The sequence below is a fragment of the Notolabrus celidotus genome, chromosome 5, assembly GCF_009762535.1.
Source record: "Notolabrus celidotus isolate fNotCel1 chromosome 5, fNotCel1.pri, whole genome shotgun sequence".
Classification (NCBI taxonomy): domain Eukaryota; kingdom Metazoa; phylum Chordata; class Actinopteri; order Labriformes; family Labridae; genus Notolabrus; species Notolabrus celidotus.
The window spans coordinates 20,392,363-20,414,159 of NC_048276.1; the positions used below are offsets into that span (position 1 = coordinate 20,392,363).

Consider the following 21,797-nt stretch of genomic DNA (forward strand, 5'->3'; position numbering starts at 1 on the left):
AGAATCAGCATCTTCATCAGGCAGTTCTTTTTACACGTACTGGACAAGATCAGCGAAGAGGTTAGATGTACTGCTTTGTCCACTGGGGGCGCCAACATCGACATAAAGAGAAAGTTTGTCCTTATTATTGATTATGTACTTAATATGTAAAATGTTTGTTATTGTGATGAAGTCAATTCTATAATTATCATTCTCAATGAGCTTTTTCCTGGTTGGTGATAAACAAGCAAAAAACTAGCTATTCCATATGAACCTTTTCAATATGCAGTATCTGCAATGTATAGCTAAAGTAAATAGGGGAGAACGGGATTGGTTGTCACATGGGTTGGTTGGCACACTCGTTATATCTCGCCACCAGAGGGCACTGTCTCTCAAATTGGGGTATGGACATTTCCAGAATTAGGATCAGCGCTCACCTACATAGTCTTCTCTGGAGTAAGACAGCTGAACTTGAGGTGAGAGGAATTTTTGTGTTTTTCATGTCAAATTGTAAATATTCAGCTCCTCAGTATTTTTCTTCTAGGCTTTTAAACGATGGGTTTATAACAAAACAAGTGTTACCCTTACAAAGTGTGAGGGGAAAGCTATAGTTTAGATTTTTATTAGCTAGCTAAGTAGTTGTTAGATGGTTGTTAGCCTTGATGCTAGCAAAAAATTCCAGTTGGGGTTGGTCATCACATCCTCTTTGGGGTTGTTTGTCACATGTAACAACCAATCCCTATGTTGGCAAAATCATGCATGGTGAAATGAGTTGGAGTGCGCAGACCATACATTTGCCATCACTGTAACTCAGACAGTGACTGCATGTAGCCTAGTTGAGTCGGTCATTATTGTTAGGCCTATTTGTTTTGTTCTTTATGTTGTTATAAAGGCTGGCCTAAAGATGTGTTTCCTGTTCATGTTCCTTGCTCATGTTATGTTAAAATGCATTAAGTTATGTAGGCCTATCACTTGTCAGTGCAATTAAACTTTCAAATTTAGTTCTGCCTTCCTGCCTTTTTTAAAAGATTTTTCCCATTAAAATACCATTGTGACAACCAACCCCATAGTGTGTGACAACCAACCCCATAGTGTGTGACAACCAACCCCATAGTGTGTGACAACCATTCCCATAGTGTGTGACAACCAACCCCATAGTGTGTGACAACCAACCCCATAGTGTGTGACAACCATCCCCATAGTGTGTGACAACCAACCCCATAGTGTGTGACAACTAACCGCATAGTGTGTGACAACCAACCCCATAGTGTGTGACAACCAACCCCATAGTGTGTGACAAACATTCCCATAGTGTGTGACAACCAACCCCATAGTGTGTGACAACCATCCCCATAGTGTGTGACAACCAACCCCATAGTGTGTGACAACCAACCCCATAGTGTGTGACAACCAACCGCATAGTGTGTGACAACCAACCCCATAGTGTGTGACAACCAACCCCATAGTGTGTGACAACCAACCGCATAGTGTGTGACAACCAACCCCATAGTGTGTGACAACCAACCCCATAGTGTGTGACAACCATTCCCATAGTGTGTGACAACCAACCCCATAGTGTGTGACAACCATCCCCATAGTGTGTGACAACCAACCCCATAGTGTGTGACAACCAACCCCATAGTGTGTGACAACCAACCCCATAGTGTGTGACAACCAACCGCATAGTGTGTGACAACCAACCCCATAGTGTGTGACAACCAACCCCATAGTGTGTGACAACCAACCCCATAGTGTGTGACAACCAACCCCATAGTGTGTGACAACCATTCCCATAGTGTGTGACAACCAACCCCATAGTGTGTGACAACCAACCCCATAGTGTGTGACAACCATCCCTGTGATGGGGTTGGTTGTCACAATGTGTCAGAGTGTCTTTGATAGTTAATTGCCTCTTTGTTAAAATGAGTTGGAAAGTGAGAGGGATACACATTTCAAGCCAACAACTTAAGCTTCAATTTAATGTAGAATGACTATTGAAAGATGTTTTGATGATGAGCAATCATCAAAACAGTAAAAAGTTTGACAACCAACCCCGTTCTCCTCTATTACCTGCAAGGAGTGCCAGTTAGCCCCGGACCCTTAAATGTTTGGGTTGGAGTTTATTAAAAGTAGCTAGCTCCGTGGTAGAACTGACCCCATCTGAAGTGGATGATAGCCTAGCTGCCTGTCTGTTTTTCAGGTCAGAAAAAGTGGACAAGCAAACCGGCATCCCCTGTGGCTAACAATTACTGTTGAAAGGGAACTTATACAGCCCCACACTAAACAAAGAAGGTGGATTCTTCAGTTATGTACTTTTTTTAGTTTTAGTTTTTTTTATTACATTAAGGCAATCTACTACTGCAGGTTTAGAGACATGTACTTCACTGTACAGTAAAACATGTTGCCCCAACCTAAATAACACATTTCTTATCTCAACAAAGTAGCCTATCATCCAGCTTCAGAGCATCCTCTGTTAAAGCATAACAGTTACTGTAAGCCTTTCTGTTATCTCTGCCTCCACTGCTGCTGCTTCCTTTCACCTTGATGAAATGAGAGCTGCGGGATGCTGAGTTAAAAAAGAGGCAGGAGACCAAGGAGAGGGAGAGGAGGAGGAGGAGGAGGAGGAGGAAGGGAGGCAGGAGAGCTGACTCACCCTTGGTGTGGGGGCTTTTGCTGGCGCAGGGGGGGCACTGAATCATCTGGAGCCTTTATTGAATATTTCCTGCATTTGATGTCATTATCGCCCCAGTGATCTTCATTGCCATCATCAGCCCTGTCCCTGAGACTCCAGATCACAGGCAGGGGAGAGGTAGAGGAAGCAGAGAGGAAGAGCAGGGGCTAGGGGAGGGGGTGCTTTGAGGTGAAACACAGTGTACAAAGAGCAAGTGAATAAACAGCAGGCAGCTGTATTCTTCTTGGACAAATGGAAAAAAGAAAAGAGAGAGAGGATCTATTTTGTTGATATGTAAGATGTTTGTAATAAAGTACAAGAGTAGAACTTGTTTTCTTAGAGAAAAGAGATCCACAAGCAGAGACGGGGAACTATTGATGGATTACTGAGTACAGTTTCTGCTGAAAGTGAGTGTGTGGGCCCTAATCAATGAAGACAGTGTGATCAATAAGTTATTTGTTGCTGCATAGAAATTCTCAGTTGAGCCTACACGTAAGAGACATGACAGCAGAAGTTAAGTCATTTCTATATTTATTAGAAATGGATCACATTTCAACCCAAGCAGTATATATATTCATTTTTTTAACCTTCAATGTGCCATGCATACAAAATCAGAATCAAAGTGTCTGTCTGTTAGTGCCCAATAAAGTTTATATATTTGTAAGGGGTTGATATCAAAGTCTTTTTCCTGTGCAATTAATATTCACAGATATGTACATTCAAATTAGTCAGCCTCGAATATCAAGCATCCTTGCAACGAAAGAAAAAGAAACATTAAAAGTAAAAAGTTACAAAAACCTTCAAATTAAACAATATATTTCTCTTTTTAAAATATAATTAACTATTCGGCTAACATGAGTTAAATTATGATTGCTTCATTTTTTAACCATAGGCACGTCGTAGATAGGTGAGGCGTCTTAGAAGCCAAACTGAGGCCGTGTGTGTCTCTTCCCCTCTCCTCACTGCAGCTGATGTCTGTGTAAACAAAACCACCGAGCTATTCTGCGGAAAAAGTACGAAAAGTAAAAAGGTAACAAACGGAGAAAGAAAACAAAAAACAGAACAATGTCTAAAGGTTTCCTCAGCTCCAGCTTCTCACTGGGTGACTGTTTGATATGTGATAAACTGAGTTGGAGCTCTACGAGGAGCTGCTTCAGAGATGTTTCATGGCTCACAATGATTGGTTTCTTTGGTATAAATAACCATGATGTCCTACAAATAAAATAACCTCTAAATCAGAAAATAATACAGTAATGATTGGAAAACAACCACCATCTTTAATCCCTCTCTTCACTGAATTTGAGATTTGTTGAAAAACAGAATTTGATGCCTTTTTATTTCAAAGTGAACGATGACTGTGGATGTGGCGTGATGTGTGACGATTGAATTTCACATTAACATTGAAAGAAGCATCGTATCGTCACTTCTGTGTAATTACACAAGATGAGGTAATTCAGTATTAAAAAAATGGAACTGTCCTGTGTCACTTGTGATTAGGTGAGATAATGTGTCTACTTTACAGTCACGTTTATGTTTGTCAGTGAATCAACCTCAGTAATGTGTTTAAAGTTAGAAGTGGGAATCAGCTCTCACACACTCACATTCATTACAGTACATAGAGAGATGACAGGGTGATTTATATTTCTTCCACTGCTGTAAAAATGAAAAATGACACTCCTAAAGAGTTTAACCCAATCAAATTTTAAATAAAATAATAAATAAGTGGATAAAACTGAAGGCCTTTGAGAGATTCCAGGTTTCTCATTAATTCTTTTTTGCTGTTATTCATTTTCATGAACATAAATTGACATCATTCATTCATTCACTAGTAAAGAAGTGAAAATACTTCAACATATTGGTAGAATAACATGGAAGGAATGCATTGCGATAGTATTTTATCACAGTTTTCCCTCAGCTGTAATTCTCATCCTATGCAGAGACTATGGCTATTGTTGGTATCATGTAAATCCTGTGCAGCCCTATCAAACTGTCAACAGGTCTCAAGTGGGTTTTAGTGCGCATTACACGTGTCATCACGACAGATTTAGGTGTAGAATATCTTATAACAGTGCTAATCCTATCCTTCAACAAGAGCCCTAAAAAATACCATCAGTTAGTCTGCTGTTGGAAAGGAAAGAAGGTAAAGAAATGAGGATAGAAGGAGAGAAGGTGAGTACGGAGAAAGGTAAATTAAATGAAGGAAGGAGAGGGTGGAATGAGCTAGTAGGTCAGTACCTTCTCCCTATGGTGACTAATAAGTCTCCGCTGTCCTGGACAGTATTTTTAGGATGCTCTACATGTCCGCTGAGGCACGCGAGTTGCCAAGGTGACCTGTTTTCACCGTGATCAACTATGGAACCCAGAGTGGCTGCTGTTTAGGAGGAAGGAAGGCAGGACAAAAAAGAATAAACTTCCCCTTGAAGGTGGCTAATTTGGCACACAGCATGTCCTTTAGCACGGCATCTTCAAGTAAAAACTGAATTATAAAGAAAAAAAAATAGACCCCGCAATTGTTCCTGTTCCAGTGAATGCACATGCTGATATACTGGATTCACCTAAGGCAAAAGGGATTGTGAGTAAGTGTGGAAAGTGCTCTTTGAATGTAATCCTCCACAGCTCCAGAGTCCTGCAGATTTTTCAGAGTGGGGAGGAGAAGGAGAGGGGGGTCCTGGTCAGGGCGGTTTTTCTCCCCCTCCTCTCGGCACCTTCTTCAAAAGAGATCCAGCTGAGTCAGGATGTGTCCCCCCCACACACACACTCTCTGTCTCCCTGTGGCTCGCTCAAGGAGATATGTTGAGGAGCTTGGTAGATTTATTGGGGTAATTGATGGCCAGGCTGATGGCAGCGATGTTCTTCAGAGCCTGCACAATAAAAAAAAGAAAGTGAATGAATCACAGAATAGAAGCCAGAACAAGAGTTTTTTCACCTGGGCTCTGTGCTGCATGCTGACTGGTGATAAAAAGGCACAATAAATACTAAATCTAAACTAATGATGCCGGAACTTCTTAATAAACTTCAAAATAAAGGAGCTAAAAGATTGATCTGCTCTCTCTGACATTTGTTCACTGATAATATTGGTTGTTTTTGTTTCTCTCCGTCTCAGTCTATGGTTTTTGGTTTTTCTCACTTAGCTATTATTCAATGTCCTTACCTATTTTGCTCTACTCTTAAAAACACTGTTGAAATATCCTATGCAATTTCTTTTTTTTATGTAGTGCATTACAATTCTTACACAACACTGTACGTAATTAATAATTTTGGAAGAGTGGATGCATAATGGGGAGCACGCAAGTCATAATGGTTGGGCACTTCACCCCATTCCCTCACCCAAATAGGCAATTTAAGAGGGCATAATTTGATTGGGCCCAATTACCCCTGAGGATTATGCTGCAGCAGATTTTACAGTGGAGTTTGTGGCTGTTTACTGAGGTGATTTACCAGAACAAGTCCTAAACCTTTATGTGCCAATTACTCATTGAGACCATAAAATACATTTAAAAAAGTATGTAAGTACGAAAGTTAGCATGTAAGAAAGTAAGTAATCAAGTGAGTCATGTTCAAACCTCAATAATACAAAGGTTTAAGCATGTGTATTGATAAAGCTAGAGACCCTGACACCCTGAGACTGAAATACAGTCACCCTTTCATTGAAACATCTGACTTTAACTCCTTGAGGAGACATGGAGCATTGCCAGAGACTGTAAAAAACATGGACAGAAAAACAGCTATCCCGAGTGAAGCCAAAACTTTTAGAGCTCCCCATGGTGAATGGCTGCAGTGTAGGTCATAAACTAGGGATGTACACAATTAATTGATTGATTATGGACACTGTGGGTCTGCAGTACTTTTCTGTTAGTATTATGAGCCTTCAAATTATAAGACAATGTCCGCTGACAATATTTTTATAAGCCTGATCGTTGATAATCAGTGTTAAACATGTACCCGTATTCAATACTGTCAGTTATATGCATTTTGTTGCTGTGGAAAATATTATTTAGGGGGAAAAAGGTATTTGGCCTTGTTGTTGACATATTAATCTGAAAATTGATCACGGAAAATTCTTAAAAGGTACATCCCTATCATAAACCCAAACACCTCCATTAGTCTTAATTAGTTATTTGATACTGAAAAGATGATCGATTGGCCACTCTGTTGACAAATGTTGGCTCCTGCAACTTGACCAGAATGGCAGATTAAAGGAGGAGAAGTGTGAGAAGACTTAATGAACACTTACACAAGAAGCATTGGACTGTACTCACTGAAGGATCTCTGATGTTTTATCAGTGAGTTAAATGGGTGTTTTGGTTAGCAGAGGAGGCGTGAGTCTACCGGCTCACCAGTCAGATAGCCTGTGTGGATGCTTTAGCTTCACTCACCAAATATGTCAGCGTTCATTGAGGTGATATATTGACTTCACATCTTACAATGGGAGGAGATTGAGGTGCACTGTCCATATTAATAAATGTACATACAATTAATAAACAAAACTGACATTTATGTAAAAACCTGCCATCGATCATCTTTGTACTCTTGTTTTAGTTAGCTAACTGTTAAGCTTGGCTTGCTGTTTGTTGTATGTTATATGGGCTGCCGATTGGAGCTTTAATAAACTTGATCAGTGAGACTGAGCCAATAAAAAGTGAAGGAAGAGGCTTCAAGAAAACATCAGCTAAAGAGAGTGAAATGCTCAGTAGAGATGAGAGTAGCTGTAGAGTAAGGTAAGAGTTGTCTTTGTTTTTTGAAATCACATGACTCTTTTCACAATACACATTAAGCAAGTGATCCACTGGAAGAATGCAGTCATGATAGCATGTCTCAGCTGTATTTTCACTTCTCTCAGAGGAGATTAAATTGAAATTGAATTTCAGTTTGAAGTGTAAATGATTATACTTCATTTTGAACTTTTACTCCATGTTCAATAATTTGTCATTTTTTAATGCCGAGTTCCCACTCCGTAAAAAAAAAAGTGATTTTCACCCCCCGGTGATTTCCTTCTTCCTCGGAGGTAACGCTCCAACACACAGCTGTACCTGATGATTGTGTTGTAACGCTTGGAGGATTTACTGAGCAATTCCTCTGCAGAAGTCGGATCAAAAACACGGGTATCTTTCACTGTTGTTAGTGTTTAATTGTGCAAACAGCAGGATGAATAACAGCCAGGGAGAGGTGCAGTGATGAGATCCTCTGAACACTGAGACTTGTGTTGTGGTGTAATAAACTCATCAGATAATAACAGGCTATCAGAAGAGGTGAAGCCTGTGAGAGAATTTAAAGAAACATTATATTTAATGGCATGTTTCAGCCCCTTGAAAGTGAGCCTCTGTATATTTACTTTTGGACTTTTCATCAATGATGTCATAACAGTTATGACTACTGCCGAGTCACCTATGGATCCAACCTGACAGGTATTAGATAATGGCTCTACATAACCACCCACAATGTGTGTTTTTTTCACTACCCCGCATCCTCTGCTACTCTTAACTGCCTTCAAGCTCCTCTGATGTGCTCAGGGTCCACAGAGCAGAGAGCGCTGTGGCTTGCTCTGCCGCAAATGCTAATGGACTGTAATTATCAAATACATTAGTCCTGAGTGAGGCCCACACATACTCAAAACAAAAGGAGGGGGGTGCTGGGGGAACTGCTGGGTGTCAACAGCTTTATGATTCACTTGCAAACAGAGACGTCAGCCTGTGAGTGACTCACAGGCTGCTCAATTAACAAGCCTGCGTGTTAAAGAAGGAGTTGTGTAATATTATTTGAGGGTGCACACACAACTTCTGTGAGCTGATATTAAAGCTGCACAAGACTGGGGAAAAATTGACATTGTGATATCTTGTGATTCATTGATACATATTGCAATATCAAAAAACAAATAATGGAATTGATACCAGATTCATGTAGTGAGGTCAATGCAAGGCCTGCACAAAATTAGAAAAATATGTTATGTTTGATTCCATTATTGAATAATGCAATAACAATATTAAGTGTGATATAGAAGCAAATAATCAATGTGTATACTAACTTTCTAGCTTCTATGACCTTCTGCTCATTTCCAGGTTATAATTGCACTACCTGTGTTTGAAACAGTCCCTCCTAAATTGGCAAACATCTATGAAGGTAGCTGATGGCATGGACATTGAACCTAGGCCTTCATCTAAAAGGTTACATGTGTGCACGCAGCATTGGTTGTTTACCATTTGTGAAGTGTTTATTGTGAATGCAATTATTGCAATAATGACTAAACTGTGATCTGTTGTGCAGCCTAAGTTGACATCATCTATGTCAGGCAGAAAAACATCAGAGGTGACCTGAGCGAGCCTGGTAGAAAATATGGCTTTGAATTTAAAAAGATAGAGAGATAGAGAGAGAGAGAGAGATGAAATGTATCAAGAGTGTGTATGAAAAAAAAGTGTGTAGGTCTCACCATTGCAGTGTGGTTTAGGAGCTGCTCGTCAGTGGTCATGGCTAACAGATACTCCTGGAGGATCCCCTGGGACTAAAAATCACATAAAAAAACTGGTTGTAAGGACGTCCGTATACATTCTTCAAAAGAAACAAATCATGCAGATCTTTATAGTCATATAATAAATACCACTTCAACTACTTGGTATCACAATGATAAAAGACTGCCCTCAATGACTTATAATATTTAGTATTATTGCATATTTATATTGTTTCTTATTTGTTCTCTTGACGGCTAGAGCACTGCTGCTAACAAGAGTTCCAACTTTTTAATTTTATATTTATCATAATACACAGACAGCTTCACTATATAAACCCAATGTACTATAAACCTGGACACTTGTAGGTGCTGGTTGGTTTTCTCTTTGAGTCCATTGGTCACCCTCATCAGGATTTGTAAGACGTTAGTAAAACAGAACATCAATATTTTTATTTCACAATACTTTTGTTACAAATTCATTGGATGCTTGATCGGCTCTGGAACTTTAAGGTTTACTTCACAACATACTTCCATGAAGTACAAACGTTTGTATGTTTTCCTTAAGCTGGACAGATATTCTGGATATATCATTCTCACTCAAATCAAATCTTTTGAACAACTGGGCCAAGGTGTTTCCAAACCCATTGCAAGTCAGATATCTCATGACAAAGAAGAACTTAGATGGACTACTAAAAAGTGAAACAGGGGATGAATTCTGATATAAAGGAGGCCTGGTTCCCTGACCATTCCTCTTCGTCTTCTCAGCATCAGACTGAACTGTGGAATGTTAAAAAAAAACGTTGCTCAGAATTATAAACAAACGTTAGAGCGTTTCCACTGGAGCCCCATGAGACAGATGTCTCCCAGGTCACATAAGCATACAGAGTCAGAGAACACAGATAAGAATAGAGAGCAGCTAAATGGACTGAGACTGGGCCAAATGGAGTCTTTACAGGACTGCAGACACAATCCAGATCCCCAGTCCTCCATTCATCTCACAGCACCCTAACTGTTTATGCCGGGGAACATCCTAGGACCATTTGTACAGTCAGCAGTTCATGACACTCTGTTTTGATTCCTAAATATAATTTTCACTTCCTGGGGTAGAGAGTTCGTGGAGTCTCAGAGGACCTGGCTGTGAACTTCATGTGCGTACAGAGAGTCAGGACTGATGCTGGAATGTGAGCAGCACTGGAGCCCCTTAAACCTTTAAAATGAGCTGGTACTGGGTCCAGACCTAATATGGCCAAAGAGGACTCGGTGAAGTTGGCTGTATGTCATCACTGCAGTTACACTCATAAGTCAACATGACATGAAGGCCACCAACCTCAGTCCCTCTAATCCTTGATTTTGAGGAGGGTGGTGACAGATGGTGTAGGGTGTTGCAGGGAGAGTGCTGCTCCTTGGAGGTGATTCAGGTTTTCTAATACTCCACATTAGGGTGGAAGTAAATCTGACTTTTGCTTCTATATTAGTCTTAGAATAGCATTGCTGATTTGTTAAAATGGAGACGGAAGGAATTGAAACAATTTTGAGGCAAAACACCTTTATCTTCATGGCAGTCAATATAGAGCATTTTTAAAGCTTTTATTAAAACAGCTCTTTTCTATCTGCATTGTGCACAATTGTGCAATAAGGCAAAGCAGCCATTTTTTTAGATGAATACCTTAATCAAAGAATATGTAACATTGTGATGCATTTCAACCTATGCTAGTACCAACCACTGTCTATATGATACTCTGTTAAGTGTGCTGCAGACAGAGCTGGGAGGGTTTGTTAACATGGCTTCAGAGCACGCTTTGTTAGACTCTGACAAACATTGTTTTCTGAATGATTTGCTCTGCAGACAACTCTTCATGCAGTCACATTTATATCAATGGTTTTATTGTCTCTTTCAGACCTGATAATATACCATTAATACATTGGGCCTCTTTGGGATATGAGCTCTACAATGTCGACCTCAAATTACCACCTGTGTAACTAGTTTAGAATCACATTCTCTGGCGTTAATCAGATCCGTCTGACAGCTAGTTTGTATACGTTTTATGAGTCTTTGAACAACATCCTTATACAAAAGAAGCACCACCCAACACCCACTTTGTCAGTTGATGCAGAGGTAACAGAGGTGTGGTTTTCCTACACCAACATAAATAATACTTTGTGGACCGTCTTGATGTGTATGAGCTCAACTGACTCCTGAATTTCTCAAACTGCAACGTGGTCTTATGAACACCAGAAGAATGCCGTCCTGGTCTTCGTATAAGCTACACAGTAACAATAAAGTACGATAATAACTTTAAAGTACTCATGTACTTTTTGCTGAAAACCACTGTGTTGCTGTTTAGTCGTCCTACTACACTAAAGTTTTTGCTGATGCTAACTGGGCTCTAACACTCTTTTAGATAACTAAGGCTACGTTCGCACTGCAAGGCTTAATGCTCAATTCCGATTCTTTGCTCAGATCCGATTTTTTGTTTGCCTGTTCACATTACCATCTATAATGTGACCTGTATCTGATTCCAGTGTGAACTGTTTACTGCACCGCATGTGCAAAAGAACAGTAACAATGACGTCACATGCAGCTGTTTCACAAACGTAAACATGGAGGAAGTCAGCATTTTTGTTTATTTTTTATCACTGCATCCACGTTCTTCTGTGTCCCCGTTAGGCAAATTATTTTCATATACTTTCAAACACAGACCAGTTACGGTATGAACCCTCAAGCTTTGCTTGTATGGAAGTGTCACCCCATATATTTATAAGTTCAAGACCTCGCTGTCCCTCCATTGACTTGCTCCATCATTACTATCCTCCATTTTTTGCAAGGCTACCGCCGCGCAGAATTGGGACTTGTGCCGCTATAAAGTGACGTGAAAGTATCAAATGCGCATCAAATCCACCCTGGCCGTTCACACTGAGGTCGTATTGAAAAAAAATCAGATCTGTATCTGATTCAGGGCCAACTATGGAAGTGGTCTAAATCTGATTTGAAAAAATCTGATTTGGTCCAGATTTGAGTGTTCACACTGCCTCTAAAAAATCTGACCTGGTCACTTGACCCCAAAAGAAATCAGATCTGAGCCACTTTAGCCTGCAGTGTGAACATAGCCTTAGTGTCTGGTTAAATAAAGGTTCAACTAAATATTACCCTTTTTCTGCAGATTGCCCGTACAACATAGACAGCAGTTATTTCAAATCAGATTTTCTGACCCATTTTTATTTCTTCTGTGTGCCCCAACATCACCAATTTCATCTCTCTTATGACCTTAATCTCCAACTGCTTCAAGTCATAGATGAGGATCCCGAGGAAACAAACACACACATACTTGTGTTGTTTTGATAAAAGGGAGGTTTAAAGAAGGTGCTTATACGTGTCAACCCAACATCACATAAGGGGCATTTTGTACTAACTGCTACATACTGCTACTGCCCCCTGGTGTCTGTCCACCAAACGTCCTCTCACAGAAAAACAACATACAGCTGGAGCAGATGGGAGCCCTGAATCCATCCTGAATGACGAGTCGGCTGATGTAATATTATTGTCAGACCTGCAGCCTCAGGCCACAGAGAGCAGACCTGAAGCAGCCGGGGACACAGTGCCTTTCTAAAACTGTCCGGTCCTTTTGCATCTACAGATGGGAACCTCCTGCTGAGGGCATGCTCATAATCCCTGAGACTTTTCTTAATCAATAATGCAAGACAATCGCGGGAGAGAGAGAGAGGGAGAGAGACAGAAAGACCATCACATTGCAGAATGGATAGCATGTCCTCCTCTCTTCCAGGCAGTCTGCAGGGAGCTGGTGTAGCAGTGTGGCTGTCTGGCAGATGGCAGGGCCGTGCTTTGGCCCTGAGCCCAGCACAGAACAGGTGGGTGGAGGAAAAACATGCTCATCTCACTGAGAGACGGATAAAGACAGAGGTACAGAATAAAATGTTGAGTTAATTTTACTCAGCATTTTATTCAAATAGCCTCAGACTGCATACATGATCAAAGGGGAACGCCATCAGACAGAGAAACAGTTTCTTATTGACTCTGCTGTACATTTTACCTACAGAGACAATAAAACTATCAACACAACAGAAACGGCCAACATACCTAAACACATACCTCAAGCCATAGCCACGCCTCAGGCTTTAACAACACCTTTACAACCCTAAATACAACACTAGGATCCACATGACTGTGTGTGTGTGTGTGTGTGTGTGTGTGTGTTTTTGTGTGTTGAACTCACGATAGCTCGGGACTCTGCAATAAAGAAGAGTTCAGTGAGGGCTCTGTGAAGAGGCAGCAGCACGGTGATACTGGTGGGATCCTGGCTCAGGCTGTTTTCCATGGACATAAAGAGCTGCCATAGAGGTCGCAGTAGAGTCAGCTCACAGGCGCTAGGGTGAAAACAGATAGATAGTTGGATGAAAAAGAACAGGTTAATCTACAGAACAGAAAAATAGTTACATTGTGAGAAAAGCAACCAAGTCAACTTCAAAGAATCCAGAAAAGGCATTGTCTGGATGACAGCACATGTTGCTCTAAATCCTGTATATATTGTTGCCATGGGCACTTATACATCCCCATACTATCACATATTCTGGCTTCTGAGTTGTCTGTTGACAAGAAGCCGAGTGGTCCCTCTTCCCCTCAGAGCGGAGGATGCAGCGTCCATGATTTCCAAAAGGAATGTCAAATTTTGATTTGACAGACCAAAGGAAGTTTTCCTCTTCATCTCAGTCCATCTTTAATGAGTGCTAGCTCAGAGAAGTTACCAGTGTTTATGGATCATGCACATACTGTATATTTTCATCAACATTTTGGCTTAATTGACTAATGCAGACATGTACTAATAAGTCTGGAAAACAATTAGTGTTTGATAGTTTTACAATTAATGAAATTTACTTTCCCTCATTTCAAAATACAGAATCTGTAACTTTGCACCTGTTTTTATTTTCAAAGTGTCCACAACATCTCTGAAAGGTCCATTCTTCATGTGTATGAGCTGAAGGTTTCCTTATCACATCTGTACAAGCTTCTTGGAGGGATGCAGGAGGGGGAGTACTTAATATGGACTTCCCTAGCTTTCAAAGTTAAACTCCCTTTCACTTTTCTTCTAGACAATGTATTGTGACTCATAGCTGGAGCTCTTCTTCAGCTTTGATCAGCATCAAACACTCTGCTGACTGCACTAGAAGACGTCAAGTTCTTTGATGAAACTGACACAAAGTACCAGCCTATATTTTTAATGACTTTGAGGAAGGATATCAAAGACTCTCAAAACTAGGTTGAAATGATGAAAACTGGTAGCCATAAAATAAACTCAAAATGCTGTCAAAAGAAAGGAGGGTCCAACAATATTCCCCTCTGTCCTCTCACTGCTATCTTTGGTGTACCCCCAGCAAACATATCCACAACTACCAAACAGAAAAAAGCTCTTGCGTTCTCCTCCCTATTAGCACGGCGATTGATATTACTGAAATGGAAGAATGCAGCTCCACCCACCCACACTCATCTCATCCGTAATATAATGTCTAATCTTCAGTTGGAAAAGATCCGGTACAGTGTAAATGGCGCCCTCCAGAACTTCCGTAGCACTTGGGATGGTTTCATGTACTTTGTCAAGTATCTTGATGGGCTGCAGTTAGACTGTATGTGTGTGTGTGTGTGTGTGTGTGTGTGTGTGTGTGTGCGTGCGTGTGTGTGTGTGTGTGTGTGTGAATGGGGGGGGGGGGGGGGGGGGGGGGTTCTTTTGTTATTTTTCTAACATTTTAATGCACTCCTCAATTTCTTATTTATTAAATATTGTTATTATTATTTAATGATTGTACTTGCTCTATTTACCTACTTTTGTTTTTTGGGAGGTTTCTGTTGTTGGTTAAGTGGTGTTTTGGTACATTCCACCAGCACCCTTGATGTTCCTTTCTAGGCAAATTTTGACTATACTATGGATATTTGTGTCTATATTCAAAATTGTATCCCTGATTATTATGAATGTATGTCCATGAAAAATCAATAAAAATATATTTTAAAAAAGCAAAAGTAAAAAAATGATAATGTGAAAAGAAAAAAGAAATAGTAACACTATGCAGTCTAAATATACTGGTCTGTGATTGGTTTCAAAACCAGCATTGATGTCACAAAATCCTGCCTAGTCGGGTTGGGCTTCATTCACCAACTGCTTTGAGGAAGAGATTTATTTTAAAAACACCACCAACATTTTCTTCTCTGGAAGATCATACTGATGTCATAGGCATTCTTATGCACATTTAAGGGCTGATTGCCAGTGCAAAATGATTGAAATATAAGACAACATTTATCATGCATCTATAACATAGATAAAAACAATAATCAGAGATGAAATGTTTGGTCTAAACTATAAAATTTAACAAAAAATTCAGAATATGTTGGTTTTATGAAAACCCAGTAAAACTTTGCCCCCTGAATTAAAATGAACTATACTATAACTCTAGTGCCCAGCAATGCAGATTAATTATTCTGGCCAGTGAAAATTTAGAGTTAAATTATGACAATTTAAGCACAGCTTTCAGCAAAGGTAGACCTAAGCTGGGTCTTAAAGTCATCGTGACCAGGTGGGGGCTAAGTCAGTCTGAATATGCAAATTCCTGAACACATCCTTCACCTCATATCTGTGGTGATATATGTCACCTGTTATGCAAACCCTGTGTGGAGTTAAAATCCAGCTCCAGAAAGGGAAAGTCATTGCTGTGTTCTCTTAGCATTACCTGGTTCAGAGTCAAAGTGCCATTTTTGTCCACCTAATGAGTGTAAAGCTTTTCAAAGGATTCCAATGGAAACAAAGAAAGGAGTGAGCAGCACAAGAAGTAAAGAGACAGGAATGTGTTGGTGAGGATGGACTCTTACGTCGTGGACTGACACTGCAGGAGGCGGAGCAACAAGTGAATGGCTTTGAGACGCTGGTTCCCAGTCTGACGACATGCCACGCCCACCTGCCACTCCCAGATGTCAGACAGAGGAAGATTACCCAGTACTTGCTCGTCTGCTAACATTTGCTTTAGTATCTCAAAACCTGGTGAGAGACAAGGGAAAGAGCAGAGAGGTTGAAAACCTTTTGATAAATCTATGTTTGCTTGACAGTTTAATTTAAGTGGGTCTTATTATTCAAATGTGCAGTACCTGTTTGGAAGCGTCCTCTGTGGCCTCCTGTAACAGTGAACTTGTAACCCCACTCTGTGTTGCTCATGTCTGACATGAATCTGTAGTACAGGGTGTCACCTGAGAGAGACCAGCAAGGATGTCACATGTTGATGAAGAGGATTTAAACTCAATATTTAAACAATGAGAAACACACATAAAAAGACAAGTAGTGCAGAAAAGGAAAACATGGCTCACCAGGAATCTCAAAATCAGACCATTTCTGGGGAGAGCCGCTGAAGTTGTGGACATCCTGGAGAAAATCACTGCTGCTGGACATGATGAGCTCATCACAGCCTTCCTCGGTGTAGCAGCGGGAGTCAAACTTTACAGAAAGGTAGATGGCACCAGGGATGTGCACCTTGTCCTGAAAGGGAAAAGATGATAATAACTGAATGGGACAGAATATGCCAAACTAAAGAATGTATTGTATAAAAACCTGAAGACACACAGGCTTCTTTTCAATTTAGTATTTGATGCTAGAAATAAAACAGGGTAGTTTGGTCACCTCAAAGTTGGTGTTGTTGTCATATGGGTGTTTGGACTCTCTGATCTGCACAGCCATACCCGGCTCCTCCATGAACTGGCAGGCAGTGAGAGACAGACTGCACAGCATGCTCTGACTGCAGCCCTTCAGCACCCTTTGCAAAATCTGATCAATAAAACAATAATTACATTCAAAGTGATTAAAAAATAAAAACTACTGGGAATACTTCTGAATCAAGAGTGTGTGTGTGAATATATTATAACCTCCACACTCTGCCACCCACCTTCTCCCACAGTGGTCTCTCCTCCAGCTGCATCAGCATGTCCAGGATGTAGGCCATGTGCGAGGCACCGTTCAGCTCCAGCGCCTCCTCGCTCAGTGCAGTCTCTGCAGGCCAGTCAGCCAGCAGCGAGGCCAGCACGTGGCGGGCGTACAGCGTGGCAATGGCCTGGTTAACCTTTACCAGGTATTGACGAACTGCTCGATTGCTGCGCACGTCCAGCTCCTTGTGCAGCAGAGCTGAACTTTTAGTGCGCCTCTGTTTGGCATAGCTGAGCTGTAAGTCGCTTTCCGAATTGGTGATGAGCTTCTGGGCTACTACGTTGATCTCCTCTGTGGCTTTCTCACAGTGACTGGGTTTAGACTGGGGGAAGGATGATGATTAGGATTAGGATTGATCAGAATATCAAGGTACAGAAAAGATCAACAAGTTTTCTTCAGAGTTTCTTATTTATTCCTGTTATCAATATGATAAACAGACATTTTGTTTAGGGCTTTTTAACATCTCAAAACTGTTGTGTCATATTGTTTACAGTTCATATATAGAACTTTGACAGGCAAACATCAGAGAGCTTCAAAAGTTTGAAAATCTATCTGGTTAAAAGGCAGTTCAACATACTCACCACACATGAAACCACAATCATATCTGTGTCCACAGCCTTAGTGTTCCTCTCCTCTGAGCGAGGACGCCTGGTTGGTTGCCACTTCTGAGCAAGCGTGCGGATTGTCTCGTCTGTTTTTATCTCCTCTCCATCAAATCTGAAAACAATACATAACACAAAGAGATAGGAATAGATTACATTTACCAGAGTCGATCTTGTAAAGAAGTCTAAATCAACAGGAAATAAGGAAGCTGACACTGACCTTTTCTGCACCTCCAGGAAGAAGGAGTCAGTTCTCTTCATTTGAAGCTCATACATGGCTCGCAAGATGGGCAGAGGGGCATTTAAGGCATCATGGGTGATCTACATAGAGAACAAAAACAGACTTAGATTGTCCCACCATACTTTATTTTAAATCATAAATAACTGGTATATCTCCTCACCTGGAAGCAAATCTTTGTCTCCTCATCGAGTCCTTCTAAGGGGTCTGGCTTGTTGACTTCAGTCTCATCAGCGCAGCAGCTGGAGTGGTCGGAGTCGTGCTCTTTGTCCTGCTCTCTCTGGTCTCTCTCAGGATCCTGGGCCATGGAGTGGATTTCCCTCTTGGAGGAGTAGAGCATGATGGAGAGGATTTCTAGATCTCGCAGCAGCCACAGCTTGCTGAAACCCGTCCCTTTGCTGCACTTCCTCACCAGCAGCTGGGTCAGTCCTGACTTCTGTATGTCCTCCTGAGCCTGCTCCACTCCGTGTTTCTGCACAGCAGGACACAACAGAATGAGTCTCTGGAGGGTTTTTTGCTAGCTAAGGTTGTTTCTTGTTTAGTTTCTGAAATCACTAAATATGTCTCAAATTTTGCAGGTAACGATATCAGTATAAGTACTGTGTGTGGTAAGAATCTGAGATAGGATTATGTTATATGTTGCATGTTTTGTGTGGCAACAATATATTGATATACAAAGTATCGATCCTTAGTTTTAGATATTATCAGGATCATTTCAAAACTGTACAAAGGCATATACATTCACTTGAGAAAAATATCAGTTTTTCTGAATTAAAAAGATCATCACAGAATTTGAAGAAAAGTTTGGTTATGAAAAATAAAAATCTGTTCTTTTTTCTGAATTAATGACACACTATTTTCTCAAAATCCAAACAGACAGCTCTCCTTAAACGCTGCACTGTGAAGTTTAATCAAGTATTACTTTGGTCTGGGTTTGAGACATTGGGGATACTCATGACTTTAAGAAATATAAATTCCATTTGACGTTGCAGTGTTTCACCAGGATCAGCTGATCGGATGTGGCATGCTTTATGGATATAAGATGATGCACCTGAGATGAACCATGTGGTTTCTGAAGTGACATTTGCTGAAAATAGTAAATTGCGATCGAGTGCAACTGAGGCACTGTTACTCTTCAATTAAAAAAAAACAGAGCAGATTTAAATTTTTGATTAAAATAAAACTTCTCATAACTCTGAGATATCTTGTTAATTCAATGCTATTCAGTTATGTACAAAAAATTAGTTACACTCTTTAAATGCTAAATCATTCAGTAATTTATTTTCCATCCACTAGGTGGTGCTGAGTGTTTTTCTGATGAGGTACGCAGGGATTAGAAGGACATGACTTACAAATTGAGATTATTTTATGTTTATATGACTTTAAGTTGGTTTGCTGAGGGGGCTGAAAAAGTTGTATGTACAATTATGTCATATTTTAAATTGGATATTTTCTGACAAGATATGGCGATATGAAATTAACCTAATATTGGATCTACAATTAAATGTTACATACGGGCACCCTGCGGGGGTGTCAAGAGGTCTGAGCCAGCTTCGGGCTGCGACTCAACACAGAAAAGATTCAATGTGTGAGTCTTAGTCTTGGGGAAGAAGTTCTTGAGATGAATCGAATAATTAAAGGTTTGTTTTGGTTAAGACAAGATCAGTTGTGATTCTGTATCCGGCGGGACAGTAAGACTCTGCAAGTTACGGACTTCAGAGCAGCGAAGGGGGCTGATTATTTATAATAATCCCTCCTAATTTAAATAAATAATAAGACCCAACACTATTTACTAGGTACTTATAGTTACATAAGTACAGAGAGAGGGTAGATCAAACATAACTGGCCGCATATAAAATGTAAATGTTTGAAGTGTTTGCTGTGTGTTTTTGTTGATTGTTACTGTTATGGTTTTTGTTTTTAACTCTGTAAAGCACTTTGAATTGATCTTTGTATGATTGGTGCTTTATAAATAAACTTGCCTTGCCTTGCCTTACAAGCTGTGATGTTCAAAATACTGTTTATCTACGTGACAGAGTAATTTTATTGCAATAATAATGATTGACGTGAGATGAACAGACTATCTTATTAGATGTTGAGAGAATTTTGGTCAGGGGACATGAGTGCTACAGTTGCCGAGCTGTTGCAATACTCGGCATATCACAAAATGTTTAATCACCAAAATGTTTAATCACCATATAGTTCAACAAAAGTTTTCTTCTAACATGGTTTCCTCAGGTTTGAGGTACCTTGAGAGTATTGTAGAGGCCTTTTAGAGCCAGGGAGAGAACCCAGGATGCCTCCACAGCATCAGGAGAGCCGTTGTCCTGGCTGATCTGCAGCAGGTGGCTGATGATGGATGTGAAGTTGCTCAGGTAGCGGCACAGTAGTGTCTTTGGGGTGCCCTGTCCCTCTGACTGCCCTGGTAGACCGGCTGCAGTGGAGTCCTGGGACTGGATGAGTTGGTAGTCCTTCACTAGAATCAGAGGAAACAACAGCAGGTTAATCCCAGGTTCATTTTATGGACACTGGCAGAGCAGTTACATGTGCCGCAACTTCACTGACCTGTTTTCCTCTTGCGCGTCTTGACGTCCACCACCGCAGCATGATTCTTCTCTGTGAAGTGTTTCAGCAGGATCATGTTGTGCTGCTCATTGGCGTTGTCAATAAATACTGTCTGGGTGCCCACACACAGTACCTGACACACACAAACACAAACAGGAGTCAAAACAATGTTTAGAAAGTCCAGGGAGCACTGTACAAAACTTAACAGTGTCACGTTCACTGCCTACCTCAGGGAAGCCCACCAGCACCAACAGGGTGAAGAGGTTTGTGCGTTTAAGATTTTGTGGAAGCTGCTGAATACAATGGTCAGTGAATGAAGCGATGACTGTGCACCACTCAGGACACACATTCAGACTGTGTAAGACGTCCGCCACTGTGCACCCCCAATCCAGACCAATGCGACTGCAAAACACAAGACATGAAGAGATCAGACTATTCACTTCCAAGACATAAAATCAAGAAGCAGCTGCAAACAGTTTTTTAACGGTTACGCATAAATGATTGCAAAAATCTAAAAACATAGCTTTCTCGTCAAGAGATAAAAATCTAATAGTGGATGCTTAAAAACTAAAACTAAAAAGGGAAATAACAATAACAATAGTATCAGTTGATGTCGAAGGATATGTATCTGTTACAATTATAATGATACACATCCCTGGTTTCATCAGGTTGTCCTTCACTTACCTGTCTAGACAGACAGCCCCCAAGCTGAAAAGCAGTTGTGTTGTCTTCCAGCCCTGGGTCTCTAAACTGGCTGCCTCGACCTGTGTGAACAGCTCATATTTGTCGGCCAGAGCCTCTGTGACGGCAGTGTCGGCCTCTGTCGGAGAGATTCTGAGCAGCAGCTGACCCAGCAGTCCGAGCGTGAGATGGAAGGTCTCGTTTAGAGAGCCAGCGTTGGAGATGACTGCTCTGAAAAGCTGGGGCAGGATGGACTTCAGACTGGGCAGAGACAGAGTGTTGCCCTGAGGTCACCAAAAGAAAAGACGATGTCATGTAAGGACAAATGAAGACAATGCCAATGCTGATGCAGTAATTTGAAAAGTGAAAAGTAGAGTTTGGTCCCCTCTTGTATCTGCTCCCTTGAATATAAGACTTAAGCATGAACGCTAAGAATAAAAGCTCTATCCAACCTTACTTATTAACATTTAATATATTGTTTGAAATTAAATAATTGAAAACTTATTATTTTTGGGTTTCATGAAGAGTTTTGTGTGGTACTCTTTCTGGGCTGGCAGCAGTGACTTGAAATCTCCTCCTTCAGGTGAAGACAAGGCTCTTGTGAGCCATTTCCCCTGATCAAGAAGCATTCCAGCTCTTCATAAAATCA

The 21,797-nt window shown here is 40.7% G+C and overlaps 1 protein-coding gene across 1 annotated transcript in view; it reads right to left on the minus strand.

Annotated features, from left to right (window-relative positions):
* Positions 1-3,164: 3,164 nt before the first annotated feature.
* The window catches only part of zzef1 (zinc finger, ZZ-type with EF hand domain 1), a 41,558-nt gene continuing 22,925 nt past the window's right edge, over positions 3,165-21,797 (minus strand). The window contains exons 40-54 of the mRNA XM_034683292.1: positions 21,152-21,432; positions 20,695-20,869; positions 20,468-20,600; positions 20,152-20,378; positions 18,066-18,374; positions 17,885-17,985; positions 17,644-17,779; positions 17,025-17,384; positions 16,763-16,906; positions 16,453-16,621; positions 16,237-16,335; positions 15,964-16,129; positions 13,325-13,475; positions 9,075-9,146; positions 3,165-5,511 (exon numbers count right to left, since the gene is read on the minus strand). Of these exons, the coding sequence (XP_034539183.1) occupies positions 5,431-5,511; positions 9,075-9,146; positions 13,325-13,475; positions 15,964-16,129; positions 16,237-16,335; positions 16,453-16,621; positions 16,763-16,906; positions 17,025-17,384; positions 17,644-17,779; positions 17,885-17,985; positions 18,066-18,374; positions 20,152-20,378; positions 20,468-20,600; positions 20,695-20,869; positions 21,152-21,432 (2,604 nt within the window). The 3' untranslated portion in view covers positions 3,165-5,430. The remainder of the gene's footprint in view (positions 5,512-9,074; positions 9,147-13,324; positions 13,476-15,963; positions 16,130-16,236; positions 16,336-16,452; positions 16,622-16,762; positions 16,907-17,024; positions 17,385-17,643; positions 17,780-17,884; positions 17,986-18,065; positions 18,375-20,151; positions 20,379-20,467; positions 20,601-20,694; positions 20,870-21,151; positions 21,433-21,797) is intronic.